The sequence below is a fragment of the Littorina saxatilis genome, linkage group LG2 (assembly GCF_037325665.1).
Source record: "Littorina saxatilis isolate snail1 linkage group LG2, US_GU_Lsax_2.0, whole genome shotgun sequence".
NCBI classification, from domain to species: domain Eukaryota; kingdom Metazoa; phylum Mollusca; class Gastropoda; order Littorinimorpha; family Littorinidae; genus Littorina; species Littorina saxatilis.
Window position 1 is genome coordinate 23,732,722 of NC_090246.1, and position 22,065 is coordinate 23,754,786.

The 22,065-nt window shown below is 40.5% G+C and overlaps 2 protein-coding genes across 2 annotated transcripts; one reads left to right on the forward strand and one right to left on the reverse strand.

Annotated features, from left to right (window-relative positions):
- Positions 1-335: 335 nt before the first annotated feature.
- On the reverse strand, positions 336-11,267 carry LOC138958541 (leucine-rich repeat-containing protein 14-like). Its single transcript, XM_070329742.1, has 6 exons — positions 11,172-11,267; positions 9,912-10,183; positions 8,887-9,142; positions 8,109-8,279; positions 5,599-5,777; positions 336-5,064 (listed from the first exon to the last, which is right to left on the reverse strand). Exons 2-6 carry the CDS (start codon positions 10,119-10,121, stop codon positions 4,288-4,290), a joined length of 1,593 nt encoding a protein of 530 aa, XP_070185843.1. The 5' UTR covers positions 10,122-10,183; positions 11,172-11,267; the 3' UTR covers positions 336-4,287.
- LOC138958542 (small ribosomal subunit protein uS7m-like) lies at positions 11,254-21,787 on the forward strand. The gene is made up of 6 exons (XM_070329743.1): positions 11,254-11,392; positions 13,060-13,230; positions 13,842-13,905; positions 14,671-14,841; positions 15,361-15,498; positions 21,480-21,787. The coding sequence occupies exons 1-6, from the start codon at positions 11,316-11,318 to the stop codon at positions 21,555-21,557; spliced, it is 699 nt and encodes a 232-aa protein (XP_070185844.1). The 5' UTR covers positions 11,254-11,315; the 3' UTR covers positions 21,558-21,787.
- The last annotated feature ends 278 nt before the right edge of the window (positions 21,788-22,065 follow it).

Genomic DNA, 22,065 nt, shown 5'->3' on the forward strand with positions numbered 1-22,065 from the left:
AAGGAAAGCACAAGCGCTTTATTTTTTTACTAAAAAAAATTAAAAAAAATAAAAACGGATGGGGGAGGGGGGGGTTCCGGGCACCCAGGAACACACACACACACATGCATGAATGCATGCACACCTTTACATTTACACACACATATACATTCAGACACACACACACACACATGCATGTATGCATGCAAACCTTTACATTTAACGACACATATATCATTCAGACACACACACACACACTCACGCACACCTTTACATTTACGTACACATATGCACTCAGGCACGCACACACACACACACACACACACACACACACACACACACACACGTAAACCATCCACATTCACCAATTTAATGCACCTTCAATGTGAGTGACAAAGGTACACTTCACAGCATAATTTGAATTGCATGGACTCAATACGTCAGAATTCAGCAGGTAAAGAAAAAGAAATCACAAAGACTCAGGAATGGAAAAATGTTAAAGTCACCAGCAGGCACATTGTCAAAAAAACAACAGTGTTCACATAAATACTTGCAACAAATACATACATTTCATGTACAGGCAAGTCAGAGCAAGATTGAAAGAGAGATGGCCATTCAAAATGTAACTCAACTTTTTAGAAAATGTAAGCAAGAACTTACACAAAATACACACTCAACAGTAGAATATGCAAACGTTTCATGATCATATATTTTGCTCTTTGATCACATGCACAGACAATTGCTTGACCTTTCATGTGTGAGAAACATCCTCCTTCACATAGTTATTGAGACACAGCACCATAATCTGAACTTCTGTTTGCGCTTGGATCACACAGTGCATTACTGTAAAACAAGTTATTCTCTGCACGCTTCCTGTGTCAGGTATTTTCCACACAAACAATTCTTGGCATTTTACATCCGACTGACAGCACCCATAGCTGTATTTTTACCACGTGCAACAAAGTAGTATATATATGTATTCTCAGTTGCAATAGCAATCCCTAAGTAAGTAATAGTATGCAAAGAAATGAACAAACTCTATAGAACACAGGCACACATATATGCATACAAACATGAATGTACAGTAAATCCTCGCCGTTGCGACCTTCAAACTGTGGAGAAAGAATTGTTGTAAAATGGAGGAGTTTTTATAAGGAATCACATGTTTTGGACAGCCAGGTAACTCTGACAAGATTTTGCAATTTAACTGTCACAATCAAAGATCTTAGAAACAAAGGGACGCAAGCATTCTAAATGCATCTACAATATTGAAAAGTACCTTTGTTTCTAAGATCTCAAAATAGCGCTCTGACTCATTTGATTTACATTGTCTCAAGCAGTTGTAACGGGATTGCCGTCAACACGATAAAGTTTGCAGCAGTAAAGACAAGTCAGAGTAGAATCTGGGTTGTTATTGCTAATGCCAGCTTTTCCCGACATGTTATGGAACGTAAGCAATAATGTAGTTAGGATTTCCGTAAGGACTGAGTTTGTAGTTTCGCTATTGGCAATGGCCGCCATGTTTGTTTACTCGACAAGTTAGATGCTGGAAACAAGATGAAAAGTTAACAAACCTGTTATTATAGCGTTATTTGACTAGTTGAACGTTTGAAATAGTAGGAAAAGTTAAAATAAACGTGTTATCGGGTCATGAGTAACCCGTTTCAATGCTCGGTAGAAGACGCGATTGGCCTAGTGACCGTCGTAAGTTGCGTTCCACCGGTCAACGGTCCGACGACCGGAGTGGACGGAATATTAATGTAGCGTGCGATTGAAGCTCTTTAGAAGAGAATAATAGTGTAAAGTAAGTAAATATGTCGAAATGTTAATGAAACGATGTCTGCGGACATCCTAATCGTAAGGAAGAGATCTATAGATAAAGAGGGATTATATTTTTGCTGTGGACGAGTTCGCGAGAGAGTCGGCCATTGTTGCCATCTATTTAGCCAATGCGAGACATCCTTACATTATGTTGTGTTGCTAGGCAGGAAGGGGTATAAAAGACTCGGGAGACAAAAGGTCGTCAGGTTTTGCAGAATAAAGACAAGAGTAGGGTAAATTGCTAGCAGTAAAGGATCTTGAGATTCTCTTTCATCCAGATAGGCAGTGTAGGAGTACAGATAGTTCTAAAGGACGATCATCAACACTCGGGTCAGTCGAATTGTCTGGTTCCGAGCGATCCAAAAGATAGATAGGAGAAAAATCACCGTAGATAGATAGAAAATAAACCAAATCGGACCGGGTAGGTCCGACAAACTTAGACAGTTAGGCGGAAGTAAAACTAAAGGACGTACACGTGTGTTTGTTAAACCCATTGCAGTCGGGTTTGGACATCTCATGGTGCGTTCATAAATAGGAGTAGAACTTTGAAATTAGGGCCAAAAATATCGTTGGCGAAATAAGGGCCGCGGCCTGGGTTTCCTTACGATCAAAAATAGCATTGAGAAGTCTCAGACTATCCATGTAATAAAATATTAGCCTGGTGAGGAAAGAACTGTTCTTCCGTTTGTAGCCAGAAAAACAAGTAGCATCCCTTTCGGAATTTTTAGACACCCAAAATTTAGCTAGTTAGGGAACAAACATATCCTGTACGGGATCAAAGACATAGTTAGCTAGGCGCCGGACTGCAAAACCTCCTCGTAGTTAGCATTGTGGGTTGGGAGATTAGGCGTCTTTTTGAATAACCTTTTATCTGAATGAAAGCGTGTGCTTGAAAGGTGAATTTTGTATAACATGTAGTTTGTATTTGACATACTATTTTATGCTGGTCACTTGACCTTTTGGTAAAATAAACCGTTGTTTGGAAATTATACAATCTTCTTCTTCTTCTTCTTCTGCGTTCGTGGGCTGAAACTCCCACGTACACTCGTGTTTTTGCACGAGTGGAATTTTACGTGTATGACCGTTTTTACCCCGCCATTTAGGCAGTCATACGCCGCTTTCGGAGGAAGCATGCTGGGTATTTTTGTGTTTCTATAACCCACCGAACTCTGACATGGATTACAGGATCTTTTTCGTGCGCACTTGGTCTTGTGCTTGCGTGTACACACGAATGGGAATAAGCCACTAGCAGGTCTGCACATAAGTTGACCTGGGAGATCGGAAAAATCTCCACACTTAACCCACCAGGCGGCCGCGGCCGGGATTCGAACCCTCGACCTTCCGCTTTGGAGGCCGACGTCTGACCACCACGCCACTGCGCCCGTCGTATACAATCTAAGTGTGGACTCCCTTTGTGTCTGATTGACATTCAAGTTGATTGAGTTCTTGTTCAGTTGTGTAGAATTAGTTATTGACCAGTCAAGCCGGAATCTTTGGAAAAGCGAAGAGTTAGCAGCTATAGACTAGGGTTAGAGTTGCATTGCACTAGGAAATAGGGAAAACACAACGCGAGGTAACATCACATAAAAATAACATCAACCGCATGCATTAGTCTGCACGCTGGGCAGAGAGAAACATATAGGCAAATTATCTCTCTCTGTTCCTCTTCACAACTTTTACTAGTTCTCGCCGACAATTAGCTTAGAAATAACAACGTAGTAAGCTGTAGAACTAGGAGAACTGCCACACAGTAAATAACAAGTCGCCTAAAGCGAAATAAATCTGTGGGCCTTCTGGAAGAATCTTTATGTTAAGTTTTATGGAAGTCTGTCCAGTAGCTTTCTGGTAATCACTCTACACATACACACACACACACACACACATACATACACAAACACACGCACACACACATAACGCATACGCCACCACCTTCATTTTGATTCCCAATCTATAGATCTAAAAACATTTAGTCAAAACTTTACTAAATGTAAAAATAACAACTGTAGGATAGTTTTTGGGCACTTAGATTGACCAGCACAAGAATTATTTTGCATACACGACTGACTAACTCACCGACGGTCTTTCAGCGTCAAGTGGCTAATAAAGCGTCAGTGTTTTTTTGTTGGTCAATCAGTTGTCGAAAAACATAGAGTGTCACTATTGGGAGGTCAGTTCCAGTGCAAGAGGCATCTGTGCCAATTAAGACGATTGGTTGGAAAACAGAGAGTGTTGTTCTTTAGGGGGTTATTATGGGAGGTTTACTGTATAATTTGCCTAAAGTCTAGTACTCTTACTCTTAGTAAAAAGTTGTTTCTTCAGTCTGGCATTCAAAATAATGAATGAAAGAAAACGTAGTTTGAAGAGAGTACACTCAATTCGTCTCAAAACCGTAAGTCACTCACGTTCACAGAAAAACATGGCTTACTCTTGGTAAGTTCAAAACACTGACTGTGAGAAACCAAAGTTAACCTCCACACACATGCACAGTCAGGATGCATCCAACACTCTCTCCAGTTCCGTCAAGAACAGCGCCAGAGATTTTGGTCTCAGCGACTGAACGCTGCTTCTGTTGGCGACCAGATTCAGTTCAGCCAGCGCCGCTGCCTTCAGCCTCTCCTCCTCTCCCTCAAAGTAATAACACTCCAGGGCGTACGACGATTTGAACACCTGCAGAGTAACCAGCTCAGCCGCGGTGGCCAAGAGCGTCACCTGACTGTTCTGAGGCAGACGATTCTCGGCCACGTTGAGGTACATGAGAGAGGAGAGCTGAGCCAGGCAAGGGAGAAAACTGTGTACATTGGCACAGTTCAAGGTGCAGTCTTCGATCTCCAGCACACACAGCGAGGACCTCGCGGCAGTCACCACATCTCTGAACTGCCGGTCGCACAGGCTGAGGTTGTTCTCGCTTAAGTCCAGCTCCACAAGGTTGGCACAGTGCTGAGAATGCGCCAGGTAGGTCATGTCCGTCACGGTCAAGCCACACCCAGCCAGTCTCAAGTAGGTCAGAGGAAGAGCAATGTTCTCCAGCAACCTCCGGAGTCTCGTCTTGATGCGGTTGTTGCTGAGGTCTAAACGCTGCAGGCGTGGCATGGCACCAAAGACTAAAGCTGTAGCGTTGCAGCAGCCTTCGTTCTGGTAGAAGAAGATGCTGTTGCACGAGAGGTCCAAAGATTCTACAGATACCAACGTCTGGAGTGCTGGCGCCAGCTTGACAAAGTCTTGAGCTGTCAGAGCGTTATACTGTAGCTGCAGGCCTGTCAGTTGCTGCAATAATTTTGAAAAAACAGTATAAATCACATGTGGAGAAAAATAGCAGAGAGCTGTACAATCTTTTCCATGGTTTTGACTCTGCTCAAAGGCCTTCAAAAAGAATCTACGAAAAACAGGTTCAAATAGGGTTGAAAAGTAAAAATAAATTAATAGGCATTAAACACAAAAAAACCAGTATGGTAAAATTGCAAACCCACGGGTCCTAAATCAAAGATTATGTTATACATGTAGTTCTAATTCAAATGCAAAAAAGATAAAATACATTTCTCGAGACATTTTGCATTGCAAATATACACATCTATTGTTATTCTGAATAATCTGTAAGAAAGCAGTTTCCATTATAAATTGCTGTGTCACATAGCTTCTGCAAATATTTTATTTTAAAATGTCTGAGGTCAAATCATCACACTGCACTTTTTATACCCAATCATAGACAGCAATTTCAACACTAAACTTTACACGCACTCATCTCATACATCTACTTTCTGCCTTATCTTCTTATTCACTCCACCATGACAGCACACACACCTGGGGCTGTAGCTGTTTGAGCAGGAGAGAGATGCGTGCCTGGCCGAGGCAGGTCATGGAGAGGCGACTGAGGACGATGCTCAGCTTGCGGTTAGGGAAACTGGACACCTTGAGCGCCTTGCACAGCTCGGTGTGAGTGGATTCCGACGTCACGAAGGCATCCAGCTTGATGGTTACAGCTGATGAAGAAAAACTCATGTGAATTCATTGAGTTTATATGAATAATTTGTGAAGAGTAGTGTATTAGGTGTCCTTAGGTGTTACAGGAACAAAGCAAAGGAACAAGGGAGAGAACCATGCTCAAATAAAGTGCTTCAGTAAACTACAAACACATACATACAGGCAGATGCATAATAACGAGTATGTACAGAGAGATACATATCGGCGTCGTCATGGAAATTTTGCGTAACTCAATTTCGACAGCTTTTCAGCCGAAGGCCAAAACTGTTTATTTTTTATTATGAAATAGTGTTTATATTTGTACCTGGTAAGGCTAGAAAGATACCAAGAATGTTTAATCTTGTATTGTCCGTCGCATTTAAGAGAATACTTCTCATGGGGATTGATTTACTTTGTCTAAAGCACAAAAACATCAAAATCGCTAAAGAATCGAGTTACGCCAAAATTCCAGGACAACAACGATATACACGTGCATTCACATGTTTAAAAATCCTTCACAAATGAAACTGCACAGTCCCTGAAATCCCGCAGTTCTGCTTAGATCTGCATAGACTTTTACATGGGATTATACCCATCCTGAACTCAGGTCAAAATGAGTTCGGCTCATTCTCTCCCTGACAGGATGCCTTGAGTTTCCTTGTCTGGCAAGGAAACCGATTTTTTTTTTAACATATTTAGAGCTTTTTGTAATGTATTATTGATATAAGCAGATTCGCGATCGTCGATAATGATTTTTCATGGTGTTTTGTAATTTTTAAATTACCAAGGAATTGATATGTAAGACAGTTTCAAGCGAGCTATTTTTCGTGGCTGTATTTACTATGCAAACAACTATAAATATGGCAAAAGTGTCACGTGATAATCAACCATTTGGTTTCGGCGTTCACTGGAGCAGACGATTTTTTTCTGTAACCAGTTGACAGTGATGAAACCATATATTACGGTCTTCTTCCGGCAGCAGTCCCAAAATTTCGACTTGTTTTGACCTTAGAACGATGTCTTTATCATAACTGCGAAGAACAGAACGGAGATCACTGTCGAAGTCGGCCAATCTGCAATCATTATTGTCTCGTGAACACTGATCTCAAATTTAGATCAGTGCTCGCGAAAACCATATGGGAGATAACTCTGAATTTTTGTTTTGATAGATTCGCGTAGGACTGTAGCGTCCGGTCAGGGAGAGAATGAGCCGAACTCATTTTAACCTGAGTTCAGGATGGGATTATACCATCAATTCACTTGAAGACATACCATAAATCAACACCCTGACTGCTTTTTTGTGCAGAGCGGGATTTGTTGTAGGAAAATTGATTCACACAAAACATCTCTCTGCACAGACAACATCCAGGCTGTTAATTTTTCATATTTGTGTTAGTGGAGGGATGGTCTTGTCCCACGTAAAAGCCTGGTCAGACGTGAGGTGCTGAGCCGAATTGTTTACACGGGAAGGACTGTGCCTTAAAAACAAATAAAAAAAATTAAAAATTAAAAAAATAAAATCTTCCACAATCACAAGTTTTTTTGTGTGTACAAGTGTAAAAACTACCAAGGCTTAAAGTCGATTGGTCAAGAACTGTGCTCAAAGTTTGCTTCATATTGTTGTGAAGCAATTTTGGCGGTTGATGTGGAGGTGGGGGGGTGAGGGATGGAGGGTCAACAAGACTTTCATCTTGCCTGGATGCCACCAAACCCCATTCTGATCATCATCGCTCCACGCTATCACTTTAGTCCCTCTGACCGGACGTTAAAGTCCTACGCGAATCTATCAAAACAAGAATACAGAGTTATCTCCCATATGTTGTTTGCGAGCAGTGTTCGCGAGACGAAAATGATTGCAGATTGGCCGACTTCGACAGTGATCTCTGTTCTGTTCTTCACAGTTATAATAAAGACATCGTTCTAAGGTCAAAACAAGTCGAAATTTTGGGTCTGCTGCCGGAAGGAGACCGTAATATATGGTTGCATCCCTGTCAAAAATTCGTCTGCTCCAGCGAGCGCCGAAACCAAACGGTTGATTATCATGTGACACTTTAGCCATATTTAGAGTTGTTTGCACAAGTAAATACAGCCGCGAAAAATAGCTTGCTTGAAACTGTCTTACATATCAATTCCTTTGTAATTTAAAAATTACACACCATGAAAAATCATTATCGACGATCGCGAATCTGCTTACATCCATAACACATTACGAAAAGATCTAAATATGTAAAAAAAATCGATTTCCTCGCCAGACAAGGAAAACCAAGGCATCCTGTCAGGGAGAGAATGAGTCGAACTCATTTTGACCTGAGTTCAAGATGACCAAATCCAGGCAAAGGCAAAAGACTCACAGCACTCTTCAGGCAGACTATGCTCCATGGGTTCCATGGGCTCGATCTCGCTGACCACCTGGCTGCCTGCCTGTTGCACCGCCTGCTCGTACATGTTTCTGATTGTCTGGTGCCGCATCTCGTTGTGGGCCAGCATGCAGTGGGTGGCCAGGAAGTACACAATCACTTCAGCTGTAAAAAAAGGTGGACAAAACTGTTTATGGAATGCAGGAACAGCTTTATTGAAAAAAAACTGTGAAAGGAGCAAACACATGAAATGGATCAGTCATGAAAAGTGGTCTTTAAGTTTAGTATCACTGAATTTGACCCAAAAAAGTAATACAGTGGAATCTCCCTTTTAAGACCCCCCCCCCCCCCCCCCCCTCCCTTAATTTAAGACTTCCCCTTTTGAACTTTTTAAGACATTGATTTTTCAGATTTTCTGTTCATAACCTCTGTAAATTACCCCCATTTTAATACTCAAGACCTACTTTTTAAAGATTTGTGAAGGTCTTCAAATGGGGTTCAGCAGTACTGGCACAGGCTTTCCTGAGTCACTACACAGCTAAACACTGTCAAATTCGTCTTAAGTTTAAGCAAGTGTATGACAGCACCCGTTATTTGTTTTTTCTTGAAAAATAAAATCTTTCAAGTACATTTTTTAGTCAAAGGATATTACAAGAACACAATCAGTAAAGTTGCGCCTCATGTCCAATGTTAACAAAAAAAGTCAAACAGCTTTTTCGATGCCCGTTGTATCCAAACATGATTCTAAAATATGATATCTTAAGCAACCGACCTGAAGGAAATCCTGTGAGATCAAGGAATCTGAGCTTGGTATTAGAGTTGTTCTTCAAAGCATCCAGAAATGTGTGAGCCAGACTTGTGGTGTAGCGCAAGCCCTGTTTGACAATGTCGCTCTGATACGCCATGTTGTACAACGTCTGAACGGACGTGAAAAGCTGAGGGACCATGTGACGTAGCAACAGCACTTGTGTGGGCCAACTTCCCACAATGCACCGGATCGCCATTTCACGATTTCTGTACAGCGCTTCCTGAGAGCAGAAAGACAACACATGTATATATATACATATATAATTAATCATTTAATTAATTAATAGGAAAATCTAACTGAGCAAGAGAGAGTTACTTATAAATCACATGAAGTGCACAACTAACACTGGAATACAAAAACATTTGTCCACACACTCACAGTCTCACGTACACTACAGAATTCCTGTGATCACTTTCAAGCAACCCATATATCCCCCAAGGTTCTGAAGGAAGGTTCTGTAGTGTTTGTGGATTACATAAAGTCTCAATCCAAAAATAAACCACAGCTAACAATAGTTTCAGACACTTTTGTTAGGCTCTGGATCATACAGTGACACACAATCAAGAGAAGGTTAAGGTGAAGGTTAACTATACTAGTACTTATTATTAGGCCAAAAAAAAAAAATAGGTGTGGTTACGGTAACATAGCCAAAAAAAATAGGGTAGGTAGGTAGGCAATCACTTTTTTTTTTTTTTTTAACTTTTTTTTCTAATGTGTACAAATTAAACCTACTTGACACTGACAGGGAAATAAGTGTGCGACTCGGGCGCTTTCGCTTTCATTGCGTTTTTTGCACTCGGTTTTTTTTTTTTTTGTTTTTTTTTTTGTGACAAATGTAATAAAAAGTTATAGGATCGGCCCCTAAAATTAGGGTAGGTCGGGTTACCGTAACCACACCTATTTTTTTTTTAGGCCTTACTAGCTGACCTGGTACAAATCATACATGGTTTATATAAATTCACGCTGCAAAACAAAGCAAAGTTTCAAACCTTCATCAGTGGTTCACACAATGGTTTAGGAATGACACTGATGGCAGCTCTGGTCAAACTAGAGTCCTTCACGATTTCCTCAGCACAAAGCTCCACCAGAGTTTTCATGCGGCGTGCCCTGGGTCCAAGGTCAATTGGCGGTGCATGAAGGTCAACCGGATACACGGCACCTCGATAGTTCCCATACCACAGGGAAGACGTGGAAGCCATGATGTCAGACTAGTGACAGCTAGTCCAACAATGTATTATGGAGGGTGTCTCCAGATTGATGTCTGTAAATAAAACACAAACTTCTTTGTAAAATACAAATAAAATTAAAAAACTGATGTGACAGTGACACAATGAGTGTGAGTTGTTTGTATGTGTTTGTGTGTGTATATAATATATATATGTGTGTGGTGTGTCAGTGTGTGTGTGAGCATCAGTGTGTGTGTCACTGGCTCAATCGCTTCATACACGTATCAATCATTGTTTGTGTGTGTGTGTGTGTGTGTATGTGTGTGCGTGTGTCTGCATTGATGTCTGAAAATAAAACACAAACTTCTTTGTAAAATACTAATAAAAACTGACGTGACACAATGAGTGTGAGTTGTTTGTATGTGTTTGTGTGTGTGCATGTGTGTGTGGTGTGTTTGTGTGTGTGAGTGTGTGTGACACTCACTCAATCGCTTCATGCAAGTATCAACTATCAATCATTGTTTTTGTGTGTGTGTGTGTGTGTGTGTGTGTGTCTGTGTGTGTGTGTGTGCATCAGTGCATGTGTGTATGTGTCTGCTGTGCATGCGTGTGTCTGCATGTGTATCAGTGTGTATGTGCATGTGTGTGTGCATGTATGCACTGGCTCGTGAGTGTGTGTGTGTGTATGTGTGTGTGCGTGTGCGTGTGTGTGTCTACTGTATGTGGCGTAAAAACCTGTGCTGTGCTGACATTACAGTCAATGACTCATTGAGTCAATCATCAAAGGTATCTAGTCAAGGAAGTTACACTTATGGATGAATCATGTCAGGCACAGCCTGATCCTTCCATTTTCTATCACAAAACTGCCTTAAGTCTTGAGTAAAATAGTAATGAGCAGTTTGTGTCATAAATAAATTAGTCTCGTGAAGTCAACAGTAATTTAACGTGTCTCTCTCTGGTAAAATACTGGCTGCAAAAATGCTAGGAAACTTATAAAGGTGTGTCAAACGAGATGCAAGATTGTATTCAACGGCAAATAATGCGATATTGGTTGAAATATTTATATATATATATATATCATACCATTCCTCCCAAATAAGACGACGAAATCGTCAAGGTTCCAGAGGTGTCCAGTGTCAACAGTTGCTAGTCTTTGGGAGACCGGAAGTTTGGGTTTGGGTTGTCGAAAATGTACCAAAATTGAATTCAACACAAAAGAGCTTCAACATGGCTGCGCCGTGTAGGTCGTGTGCCTCTCTACTTGCGAAGTTCCAAAGTCTGCAGTTAAAAAAGGCTGTACCGCTGTAAGTGTTTGAACATGTATACTGTATTGACATTTGATAGCCGTCATAATACTGGTTGGATTGTAGTCCTGAGTCAGTGAGTGTTGATCGTATGCATTCGCAAGCCAAGGACATTAAAGACGCAGTGTGACACTGACAGAGTTGAATAATCTAGAATTAGAAATGTTCATAGTATTATACAATAAATAAGTGTTGTTTTTTAATCAAAACGGTCATTTTGTTTCATGAAAATTATGTGTGCTTGAAATGAATGGATAAAATGCACGCACGTAAACGCACGCATGCATGCACGCACGCACGCACACACACGCACACACACAACACACACTGACACACACACACACACACACACACACACACACACACACACGTATATATACACACACACACACACACACACATTATAGTGATTAAATTATACGAGCAGGCCCCGTCCCCTGCCACACACACACACGTCTATATTTCAGTTTTCCTTTTAAAGTTTTCCTTTGCTTGGTTAACCTTTAAGGGAATAATGTTAACGCTGCGTAAGTAATGAATGTTATTTTATAATTAATCCCAATGATTAGATAAGGCCAACAAAAAATAAAACAAAAATGAATGTTCGATTTCCTGACCAACCCTATATTTTCCCCCAAACCAAGTAATTTTGTTTTAACCCTTCAACAAATAAAAATATAAAAATAAAGATGACAAAACTTGATTTTGCAGACTTCACAATGTAAGTTACTCTTCTCCAACATCGAGGTCAGACACTGACACAGCTCGCATGATTTCTGTCCAATATAAAGCCACATGCGGCTGTGTAAATAAGAAACAAACTGCAATGAAAAAAGAAGAAAAAGGAGGGGGGGGGGATGTTAATTTTTTTTACCTTGTCATTGGAAAAAAAAAATTTTTTGGGGGGGTGGGGGGGGGGGGACTAAGTAAACCAAAAGAAGAACTAGGTTCTATTTAGGTATGTTCTTGAATAATGATATATATATCTGTGTGTGTGTGTGTGTGTGTGTGTGTGTGTGTGTGTTCGCGATGCACGGCCAATATAGTTCTCGATGGATCTGCTTCAAATTTGGTGGGCATATTCAGGTAGACCCCGGACACAACCTGGTCAATGAGAATTTTCAACACGTACTCTCAGCGCGCAGCGCTGAACTGATTTTGGTTTTTCTGTTCATCTTCCCAGATCCATTCCCAGTAACTCTTCCTTATCTTCTCCAGTGTTTTGCGTTTATCTCCCTTCCTTCGTGTGGCGTCAATCCATATTCCCATTACTATTTTTAGAAGGTCACTGTCCACAACGCTTTCATCCCGGCGAAGCCGGATATTCCCGTTACTATTTTTAGAAGGTCATTGTCCACAACGCTTTCATCCCGGCAAAGCCGGGTATTCCTCTACTTCTTCCCGGCGAAGCCGGGTATTCGGCTCTACTTCTTCCCGGCGAAGCCGGGGTACCCGGCGAAGCGGGTAATCATCTAGTTTAATATATATTGTCTAGTAACATTCAACAGTTGAGTAAAATAAAAGTTGTAAGTTTGTGAAAAAAAAGAACAACAAGGAAACTGTTGACTTGGAAGCTGCTCAATTTTTATTCAAGATGATGCTGTTCTTAATTAAGATTTGTCGTTTTAGTTTTATATCACTTTTTCTTTCTTCTATCCTGCTACCAGAATGAAGCATGTGCGAACAATGAGCCAGTACAACCCTCACTTCCTGGAACCGACGATAGACAAGGAGGAACTGAAGAAACCGCTGGAAGAAACAGACCTCCGACGTTTCAGATCCATCAAGGCCGCCAAGACAGAACAAGTCTTTTCTGTGTATTATGATCCCCTGATGCAGTGAGTTTGTTTTGTGATTGTTTTTTTCCACATTGCTGTGTGTGTGTAGTGAACGAATGTTGGCAAGGTATACAGTGTTAGCCCCCTTTTAAGACCCCCAATTGAAGACCCCCTTTTAAGACCCCCTTTTAAGACCCCCTTTTAAGACCCCCTTTTAAGACCCCCAATTTAAGACTTTCTTCCTTTCAAGACTTTATTTGTTTAGATTTTCTGTTCATAACCTTTGTAAAATTACCCCCCTTTTGAGAACTGATTTTCTCAGATTTTTGAAAGTCCTAAAAAGGGGGTGTGGGGGGGGGTGTGGTGTGGTGTGGTGTGGTGTGTGGTGTTAACTGTACAGATGAAAATTCCCATTAGGAAATAAGGAAACGTGTATATTAAAGTCTATTTTCTGAATTCTGAAAACATGCCAGAAGGGGAAATGTCAGAGATTTTGAACATATTAGGGCCATTTTTTGCTGAGTTTGAAAACTCGCAACTTTCACCCTGAGGGTAGTGTTAGCTTGTATAGTTGTACCGCATTTACAGGACTAGATGTACAAGGCACTTTTCTACACAAGGAATCTTGCTCTTTGATTTAATACTTAATAAACTTTGTTGTTTTCTTGCAGAAAATTCATCAACCGAGTCATGAAAGGTGGAAACAAAGAGCTGACCAGGGACATCTTAGAAAGGGTAAGATTGCTTCAGGTAGTTAGTTGTTAAATTAGACCCACTCCACCTTGTGACAACAGTTTGCCTCGCCGTCTCAGATCTGGCCAGGCTTTAACATGGGATAAGACCATCCCTCCACTTGGTGACATACCAAAAATCAACTGACTGCTTGCTGCCTGACTGCTTGATGTGTAATCAAGTGGGGGGATGGTCTTATCCCATGTAAAAGCCCGATCAGATCTGCGATGGTGAAGAAAACTGTTTTCACAAGGCGGAGTGGGCCTTTAAAATTTAAGCCATGTGGATAACTGATCAGTTTCAAAATGTATTGACAGAGTTATCACAGTTTCACCTCTCTGCAATAAGTGTGAGACTGGCAGGTTTAGTCCGAAAAAAGTAACAGATTTTTGTTTGTCCAAGTTTATTTCCGTGTTAGTTGGTATTGTTACTCTATCCATAAAATTAGTCTTATCAAGTAACTTTGAACTGTCTTTGACTAGAATAAACATCAAGGTTCATTAGAATTTCACACGCACACACGTGCACAAATCCAGACACACCAACTTAGACAGATGGCTGTACACTCACAAAACACACAAGAACATAGTGTCATACAAACACACACACACGGATTGACGCACACACACACACACGCATCGACACACACACACACACACGCATCGACACACACACACACACACACACACACACACACACACACATTCACACACATTACATACCGGTACTTTAAAATATTTTACATTTGTGGAAAAAAAATGGTTTCAGACGTTTGAAAACATCAAGCACATTCAAGTGGAAAAGTACAACAAAGCTGCAACAACAGAGGAGAAAGCAAAGATTGAGTGCAACCCTTTGACCATTTTTCACCAAGCTGTGGAGAACTGCAAACCCATCCTCATCACCACCAAAATCGTCAAAGGAGGTGTCTCATACCAGGTATTTTTTTAATTCCAGTTTGTGAGTTTTTTTCTTTGTTGTTGAACGTGTTCAGAACATGTATTGAAAATAACAAGCGAATTTCCTCCTCAGATGAAATTTGAGGATGAAAGTCGCTTGTTCATTTCAATGCTTGTTATTCTCTCAGGTGCCAGGAGAATGGTTCCGAATAACTCACTTACTCTATCTATTACACATGTTGTATGCATTAAGATCGCTTACTTCCCTTTGTTTATCAGATCTCTAAACAGCGCTCTGCCTCATTTATTTAAGATTTTATTTTGTGTTCAGAACACGTATATTAGGGGATACTGGCTTGCTAATGGTTGATTGGATGTGTGTGTGTGTGTGTGTGTGTGTGTGTGTGTGTGTTTTCTATGTGCATGTGTGTGTCTCTGTGTGTTTAAAAACAAAGAATGAACAGGCTAACTTTAACTAGTTAAACTTACAGTGAGTTGCGGTTAACAGACAAAAACAAAGTTTAAAAACAATTGCTTCACTGTGTGTGAACTTGTGCAGGTGCCAATGCCATGCTCATCCAACCACCAGCTTTACAAGGCAAGCAAATGGCTGGTGGAAAGCTGTCGCGACAAAGAGCGTAAGATTCCCATGCACAAGAAACTGGCCTGGGAGATTCTGGAAGCTTACAATAATGAGGTGAACACAGCTTTGGTTTGACTTGTCTTTTTAAAATACAGCCATTTGTGACGCAGGTCTTAAAAAAGGAGGGAGTCTTTAAATGGGATCACACATATTCAGAGATTATGAAGAGAAAATCTGAAAAAGCAAGGGGGGAAGGTCTTAACCCTAACACTGGTGCAATTCTGTAACACATGTTACATAGCCACTGGTGAATTAACAGAGAGAGAAACAAGTCGCGTAAGGCGAAAATACAATATTTAGTCAAGTAGCTGCCATTTTTCAGCAAGACCGTATACTCGTAGCATCGTCAGTCCACCGCTCATGGCAAAGGCAGTGAAATTGACAAGAAGAGCGGGGTAGTAGTTGCGCTAAGAAGGATAGCACGCTTTTCTGTACCTCTCTTTGTTTTAACTTTCTGAGCGCGTTTTTAATCGAAACATATCATATCTATATGTTTTTGGAATCAGGAACCGACAAGGAATAAGATGAAAGTGTTTTTAAATTGATTTGGACAATTTAATTTTGATAATAATTTTTATATATTTAATTTTTAGAGCTTGTTTTTAATCCGAATATAACATATTTATATGTTTTTGGAATCAGCAAATGATGGAGAATAAGATAAACGTAAATTTGGATCGTTTTATAAATTTTTAATTTTTTTTACAATTTTCCGATTTTTAATGACCAAAGTCATTAATTAATTTTTAAGCCACCAAGCTGAAATGCAATACCGAAGTCCGGGCTTCGTCGAACATTACCCAACCAAAATTTCAACCAATTTGGTTGAAAAATGAGGGCGTGACAGTGCCGCCTCAACTTTCACGAAAAGCCGGATATGACGTCATCAAAGACATTTATCAAAAAAATGAAAAAAACGTTCGGGGATTTCATACCCAGGAACTCTCATGTCAAATTTCATAAAGATCGGTCCAGTAGTTTAGTCTGAATCGCTCTACACACACACACACACAGACACACAGACACACACACACACGCACATACACCACGACCCTCGTTTCGATTCCCCCTCGATGTTAAAATATTTAGTCAAAACTTGACTAAATATAAAAAGAGAAAAAACGGTCATAATAGTTTTCACATCCATGGGAGGTAATCGGAACCGACCAAACAGACTGAGCCAGTAGCGCGACATATGTCGTGACAACCAGGTGACAGTACACGTAAAGTAGCGCGACAACCAGCCTAAGGGTTAAATTGGAGGGGTCTTAAAAGGGGGGTTCTACTGTATTTTTATAACGTGTGTGTTCCAAGAGCTGAAGTTAAATATTGCATGTCCTTCGGGCAGATGCAATGTCTCTGTCTTGGATTGATTTTCATTATCAACTGTGCACATCCATGATACTGGGTAACACTTATGGGACATGAGCACTTTGACAAACAGTGTCAATAATCAAACTTAAACAGGCTTGTCCACATACAAAAGACCTGTTATCAATCAGATATTCCAAAGACAAAAAAGGGAAGGTTCTCGAGCATCTATTTCATCACAACACATTGACAATTGGGTGGGGTCGACTGCGTTAAGTCAGTCAGTGTGTTTTGTGTACATTACAGAAGGAAACGAAACCAAGTGAGTTCGGAAAATCGTCTGCTTTTATCGCCGATATTTTTGAAAGATCTATTGCTCAATTAATTAAGTAAGTTATAATCCAGCATACAAAATAATGTTGTTGCTGTAATTTGTAAAGTGTGCGCGTTAGTACTTTAAACGATGGGCGCTGTGGCGGGGTGGTAAGACGTCTGCCTCTTAATTGGAAGGTCGAGGGCTCGAATCCCGGCCGCGGCCGCCTGGTGGGTTAAGTGTGGAGATTTTTCGATCTCCCAGGTCAACTTATGTGCAGACCTGCTAGTGGCTTATCCCCCTTTGTGTACACGCAAGCACAAGACCAAGTGCGCACGGAAAAGATCCTGTAATCCATGTCAGAGTTCGGTGGGTTATAGAAACACGAAAATACCCAGCATGCTTCCTCCGAAAGCAGCGTATGGCTGCCTTAATGGCGGGATAAAAACGGTCATACACGCAAAATTCCACTCGTGCAAAAACACAAGTGTACGTGGGAGTTTCAGCCCACGAACGCAGAAGAAGAAGAAGTACTTTAAACAATTCATTCTCCCTGAAGCGTTTATGGAAACGAAAGTAACTTACAACAAGGCTTTTTTCAATTCCATCTAAATCTGAAATAACTAAGTGTTATATTATTTTCTGTGTTTTTATTTGAAAAATGTGCCCTAACCTAAAATCATGTGCCCCAACAAATGATCTTTGGTGTTTCTAACAAAAACACTAGTGCAGAGAAGTAAGAAGCTTTGTTCATGTCCCACTTTCAAGCCCCATTTTGAGGCCATGCATCATCGATAAACAAAAATATTAAAAAAATTCACAAACACAACTTTTTTTGGAAACACGTTTTATTTCATCACACAAAGTTGTCATACATCACATGAAACCATCAACTGAGTCCAAGGATTTGTGAGAACAAGTTTATAGACCAGCAAAGTTAGTCACTCACTGATTTTGTAACTGTTACCTAGTATCATAGACGTGCACAACTAGTTATTCACATCTTTTGAAAGTGTATAGCAGGGGGAATAAGCGCAGTTACCTCCCTGTACTGGAGTCCAAGCCAGCTGGCCATTACTGACCCAGCGAATCATAGGCCATTGACGACATTTCTCCATCGCACCCTGCTCTGGGCTGTTCTTTCCGCTTCTGTCCAGCTGTTGCCTTGCCTCTTCAGTTCTGCCTCTGTGTCCCGCCTCCAGCTGTTTCTTGGCCTCCCTCTCTTTCTTTTCCCTTGCGGGTTCCAAGTGAGAGCCTGGCGGGTGATGCTGGATGTTGGTTTCCTCAGGGTGTGTCCAATCCAGCCCCATTTTCTCCTCAGAATCTGGCTGTCAACGGGCTCTTTGCCAGCTGGCCATGCTGTTTACATTACTGTGTCAGCACCGTGCATTTGATTGAGATGCCACTTTAGACCTCACTCCCCAGTAAAATAGCCTAAAGATAATGGATCAGTATTGCTAACTGCAGTTCTTGGTAGATAAGTTCAGTGATGTCTCATTACATTTAGTCAAGTTATGACTAAATGTTTTAACATAGAGACGGGGAATCGAGATGAGGGTCGTGGTGTGTGTGTGTGTGTGTGTGTGTAGATCGGTTCCAAGAAAACTACTGCACAGATCTTCATGAAACTTCACATGAGAGTTCCTGGGTATGATATCCCCAGACTATTTTTTCTTTTCTCGAATAAATGTCTTCGATGACGTCATATCCGGCATTTAGTGGAACTTGAGGCGGCACTGTCACGCCCTCATTTTTCAACCAAATTGGTTGAAATTGTGGTCAAGTTATCTTCGACGAAGCTCGGACTTTGGTATTGTATTTCAGTTTGGAGGCTTAAAAATTAGTTAATGAGTTTGCTCATTAAAGTTGTCATTAAAATCAATTTTTCGCAAAGAGATTCAAAATTGATTGCATAATATTCTTCATTATATTTTGAATCAGAAAATATATACATAGGTCGTGTTTACTCTTAAGATGTGATCACAGTTAACGAAAATAGGTTAATTAGTACCACGATTAGAATTTAAGAAATCGATCCGAAATAGATTTCATCTTATCCTTTATTATTTCCTGATTCCAAAAACATATGTATATGATATGTTGTATTTAAAACAAGCTCAGAAAATTAAAAAGAATACAGAAAAGAGTGTTTTCTTCCTTAGCGCAATACGCTACCGCGCTAATCTTGCTTGTCTATTTAACTGCGTTTTGCATGTGGGAGGTGAGCGATTTCCTTCTCGCGGCGATTGACGAAGCTGTATTGTCTTGGTGGAAAAATGCAGTGTGTTCAGTTTCATTCCGTGAGTTCGACAGCTCGACTAAATGTATTAATTTTGCCTTAACGCGATTTGTTTTATAGTTCTACTATATAAATATGCAATCATGTTGGGTTATGTGAACATTATCTGCTCGATGAAAAATGCCCTGACAGTTAGTTCTTCGTTTAAGCTTTCTGACGATTTAGCAGTATTTTGCTTGCGAACTCTGCATAATTATGGTTAAGTATGTTTGTACACTGTGCATGAATGAAACAAATTTATTGAAGAAAAAAGAAATAAAGTGATACCTGCCATAAAATTTTACCCTTAGGACTAGCCAAAATTGTCCTTACATTGCAGGTGGCCCATCATTACAGGTATATTTTGGTGAAGATAATAGATTAAGGGACTACAGAAGTTGTCCCCTCATCAGCGGGGCCTCACATCTCAGGTACAATGGTATCACTTCAGCTTCTGTTTAGCATTCAGAATGGGTGCCTCTGTGAATGTATATATATATATATATATATATATATCCCATGACCTCCCTTCTTTGTCTCTGTTACTTCAGTATGGGTATATATGTTGTATTTTTATAGCTCAATAAATACATCATGGACTCCAAAAAAATATATGATAGTGCAGATTCCGATTTGGGCAAAGAACTACTTTCCTCCCGACCTTTGACCTCGCGCCGAACAATGTGACACATTTGTATGAAGTTCCAAAATCGTATTGCACGGCTCAGAAAACCATATCAGTTGCACGCAAAAATTAATCTCAGAACTGATCTGATGTATGAGATGCAATAAGCAAACGTTTCTTTCATTATGGAAGCAATGCAGGTCGAAATAAACGAACATTCAACTTACAAGATAACCAGATGCTGGCGAACCAAAACAAAAACACGAGTACCCTCCCCTTGCATCGTTAGCAGACGACTTTTGAGAATCTGTCGGTAGTGTGTTTTGGTGTGCGTCTTCAGTTTCTCTGGCAGTGTCGGTGTGGGAACTGACAGAAGCTAGGGAGCACAGATAATAGAAGCCCTGTCACATAGACTAATCACACAATCAATACACATTTGGCTCATGTTTTAAATGGCAGTTTCGAGTTTGTTAGTCAAACTCAAAGCAACAACACTGTCACTGGTGACATGCGCAGCGAGACCGAAAAGCGTCCTTTACCTGGCACGGTTGGGTTTCGCTATCAAACATCGACTGTTTCACGTGTTTTGCGAGCAAGTCTACTCTTTTGCCTGGCTCTGCAGTAAGTCCACATTGGCGATGAAGGTATCCAAGAACTTAACATGTGTGTATTTTTCCGTAATCCAGTCATATTCCTTCAAAATGCAATCAATCGGCGGTGACAGACGTGTCGGTCGCGTTTTCCTAACACCCATACCAGTTTAAGTTCATCCATGCAAACACACTCGCAAAACACGTAGATACATTTCAAATAGGGAGCAAATGGTTAAATCTAAACCTACATATTTGTTCCCTAAAATTTGCTTCTCTGTCAATAAGCCTAATTACACACGTTCGAGAAAAACAACGTGGGATCGATTCTGAATCGAGTAAGCCAAATGGGTCCCAAACCCGTTTCGCCCGTTCTGCCGACCTGAAACGCAAAACAAAAGAATTGTGCGCTTCAACTAAATTAATTTCTATACGACTTCATTACTTTCTTGCAACTTATGAACCTTTACTTAAAGCTTTTAAATGGTCTGAAAGTAGTGTTACCGCGTACTTATCGATGCACTCATTCGTTTTATTTTTTCAGCGACGGTCACTTAGTTTAAGGTTGCAAAAGGGCTAAGTCTCGCTGGCAACAGTGTTTTACCCTGCACAGATCGCAACAGTGCCGCTAGTAGTCTACACTTTGTGTTTGATGGTAGAATGGGATATACAGATTACAACACTCGTGGTTTTTTATATGGCTTGTATTTCAGTCAAGACCCAGCGGGAATATCAATCGAGAGCCACTCGCCAGAGGCTCGTGTCTCCCGATGATATTCATCCGCTGGGTCTTGACTGAAATACAAGCCATATAAAAAACCACTCGTGTTGTAACCTATACATATATATGTGTGTGCGTTTGTGAGTGCAATTTGTTTGCACCAGTTAATATTTGTCGACATTCTTTTTTCTTTGCAGGGGAAAAGTATCCGCAGGAAACAAGAGCTGCATCGACTTTGTGAAGCTAACAGAGCTTATGCCCATTTCAGATGGTAAAAGGAGCAAGCATAATTAGTTATTATTGTGAGAGAAATACAAACGATTGTCATGGATACTGGAACGCAGGATACTTGAATAATGAAGAGTGATATTTTTGTGTTTAGTGTGACTGGTAAGATTGTGAAGTAAATGCTTAAGATTTTTTAGTGCGTATATTGTACAAACGCTTTTGTAACAGAGGAACACTTGTGTATGTGATGTAAATAAACTCTTGAGAAATGATTGAATCAATGTGGACTGCATTTTGTTCTATCCCTTGTGCAAAACTGTATACCGGCTATTCTACTTTCTTTTTACATTTAGTCAAGTTATGACTAAATGTTTTAACATCGAGGGGGGAATCGAGATGAGGGTCGTGGTGTATGTGTGTGTGTATGTGTGTGTGTGTGTGTATGTGTGTGTGTGTGTGTGTGCGTGCGTGTGCGTGCGTGTAGAGCGATTCAGACCAAACTACTGGACCGATCTTTATGAAATTTGACATGAAAGTTTCTGGGTATGATATCCC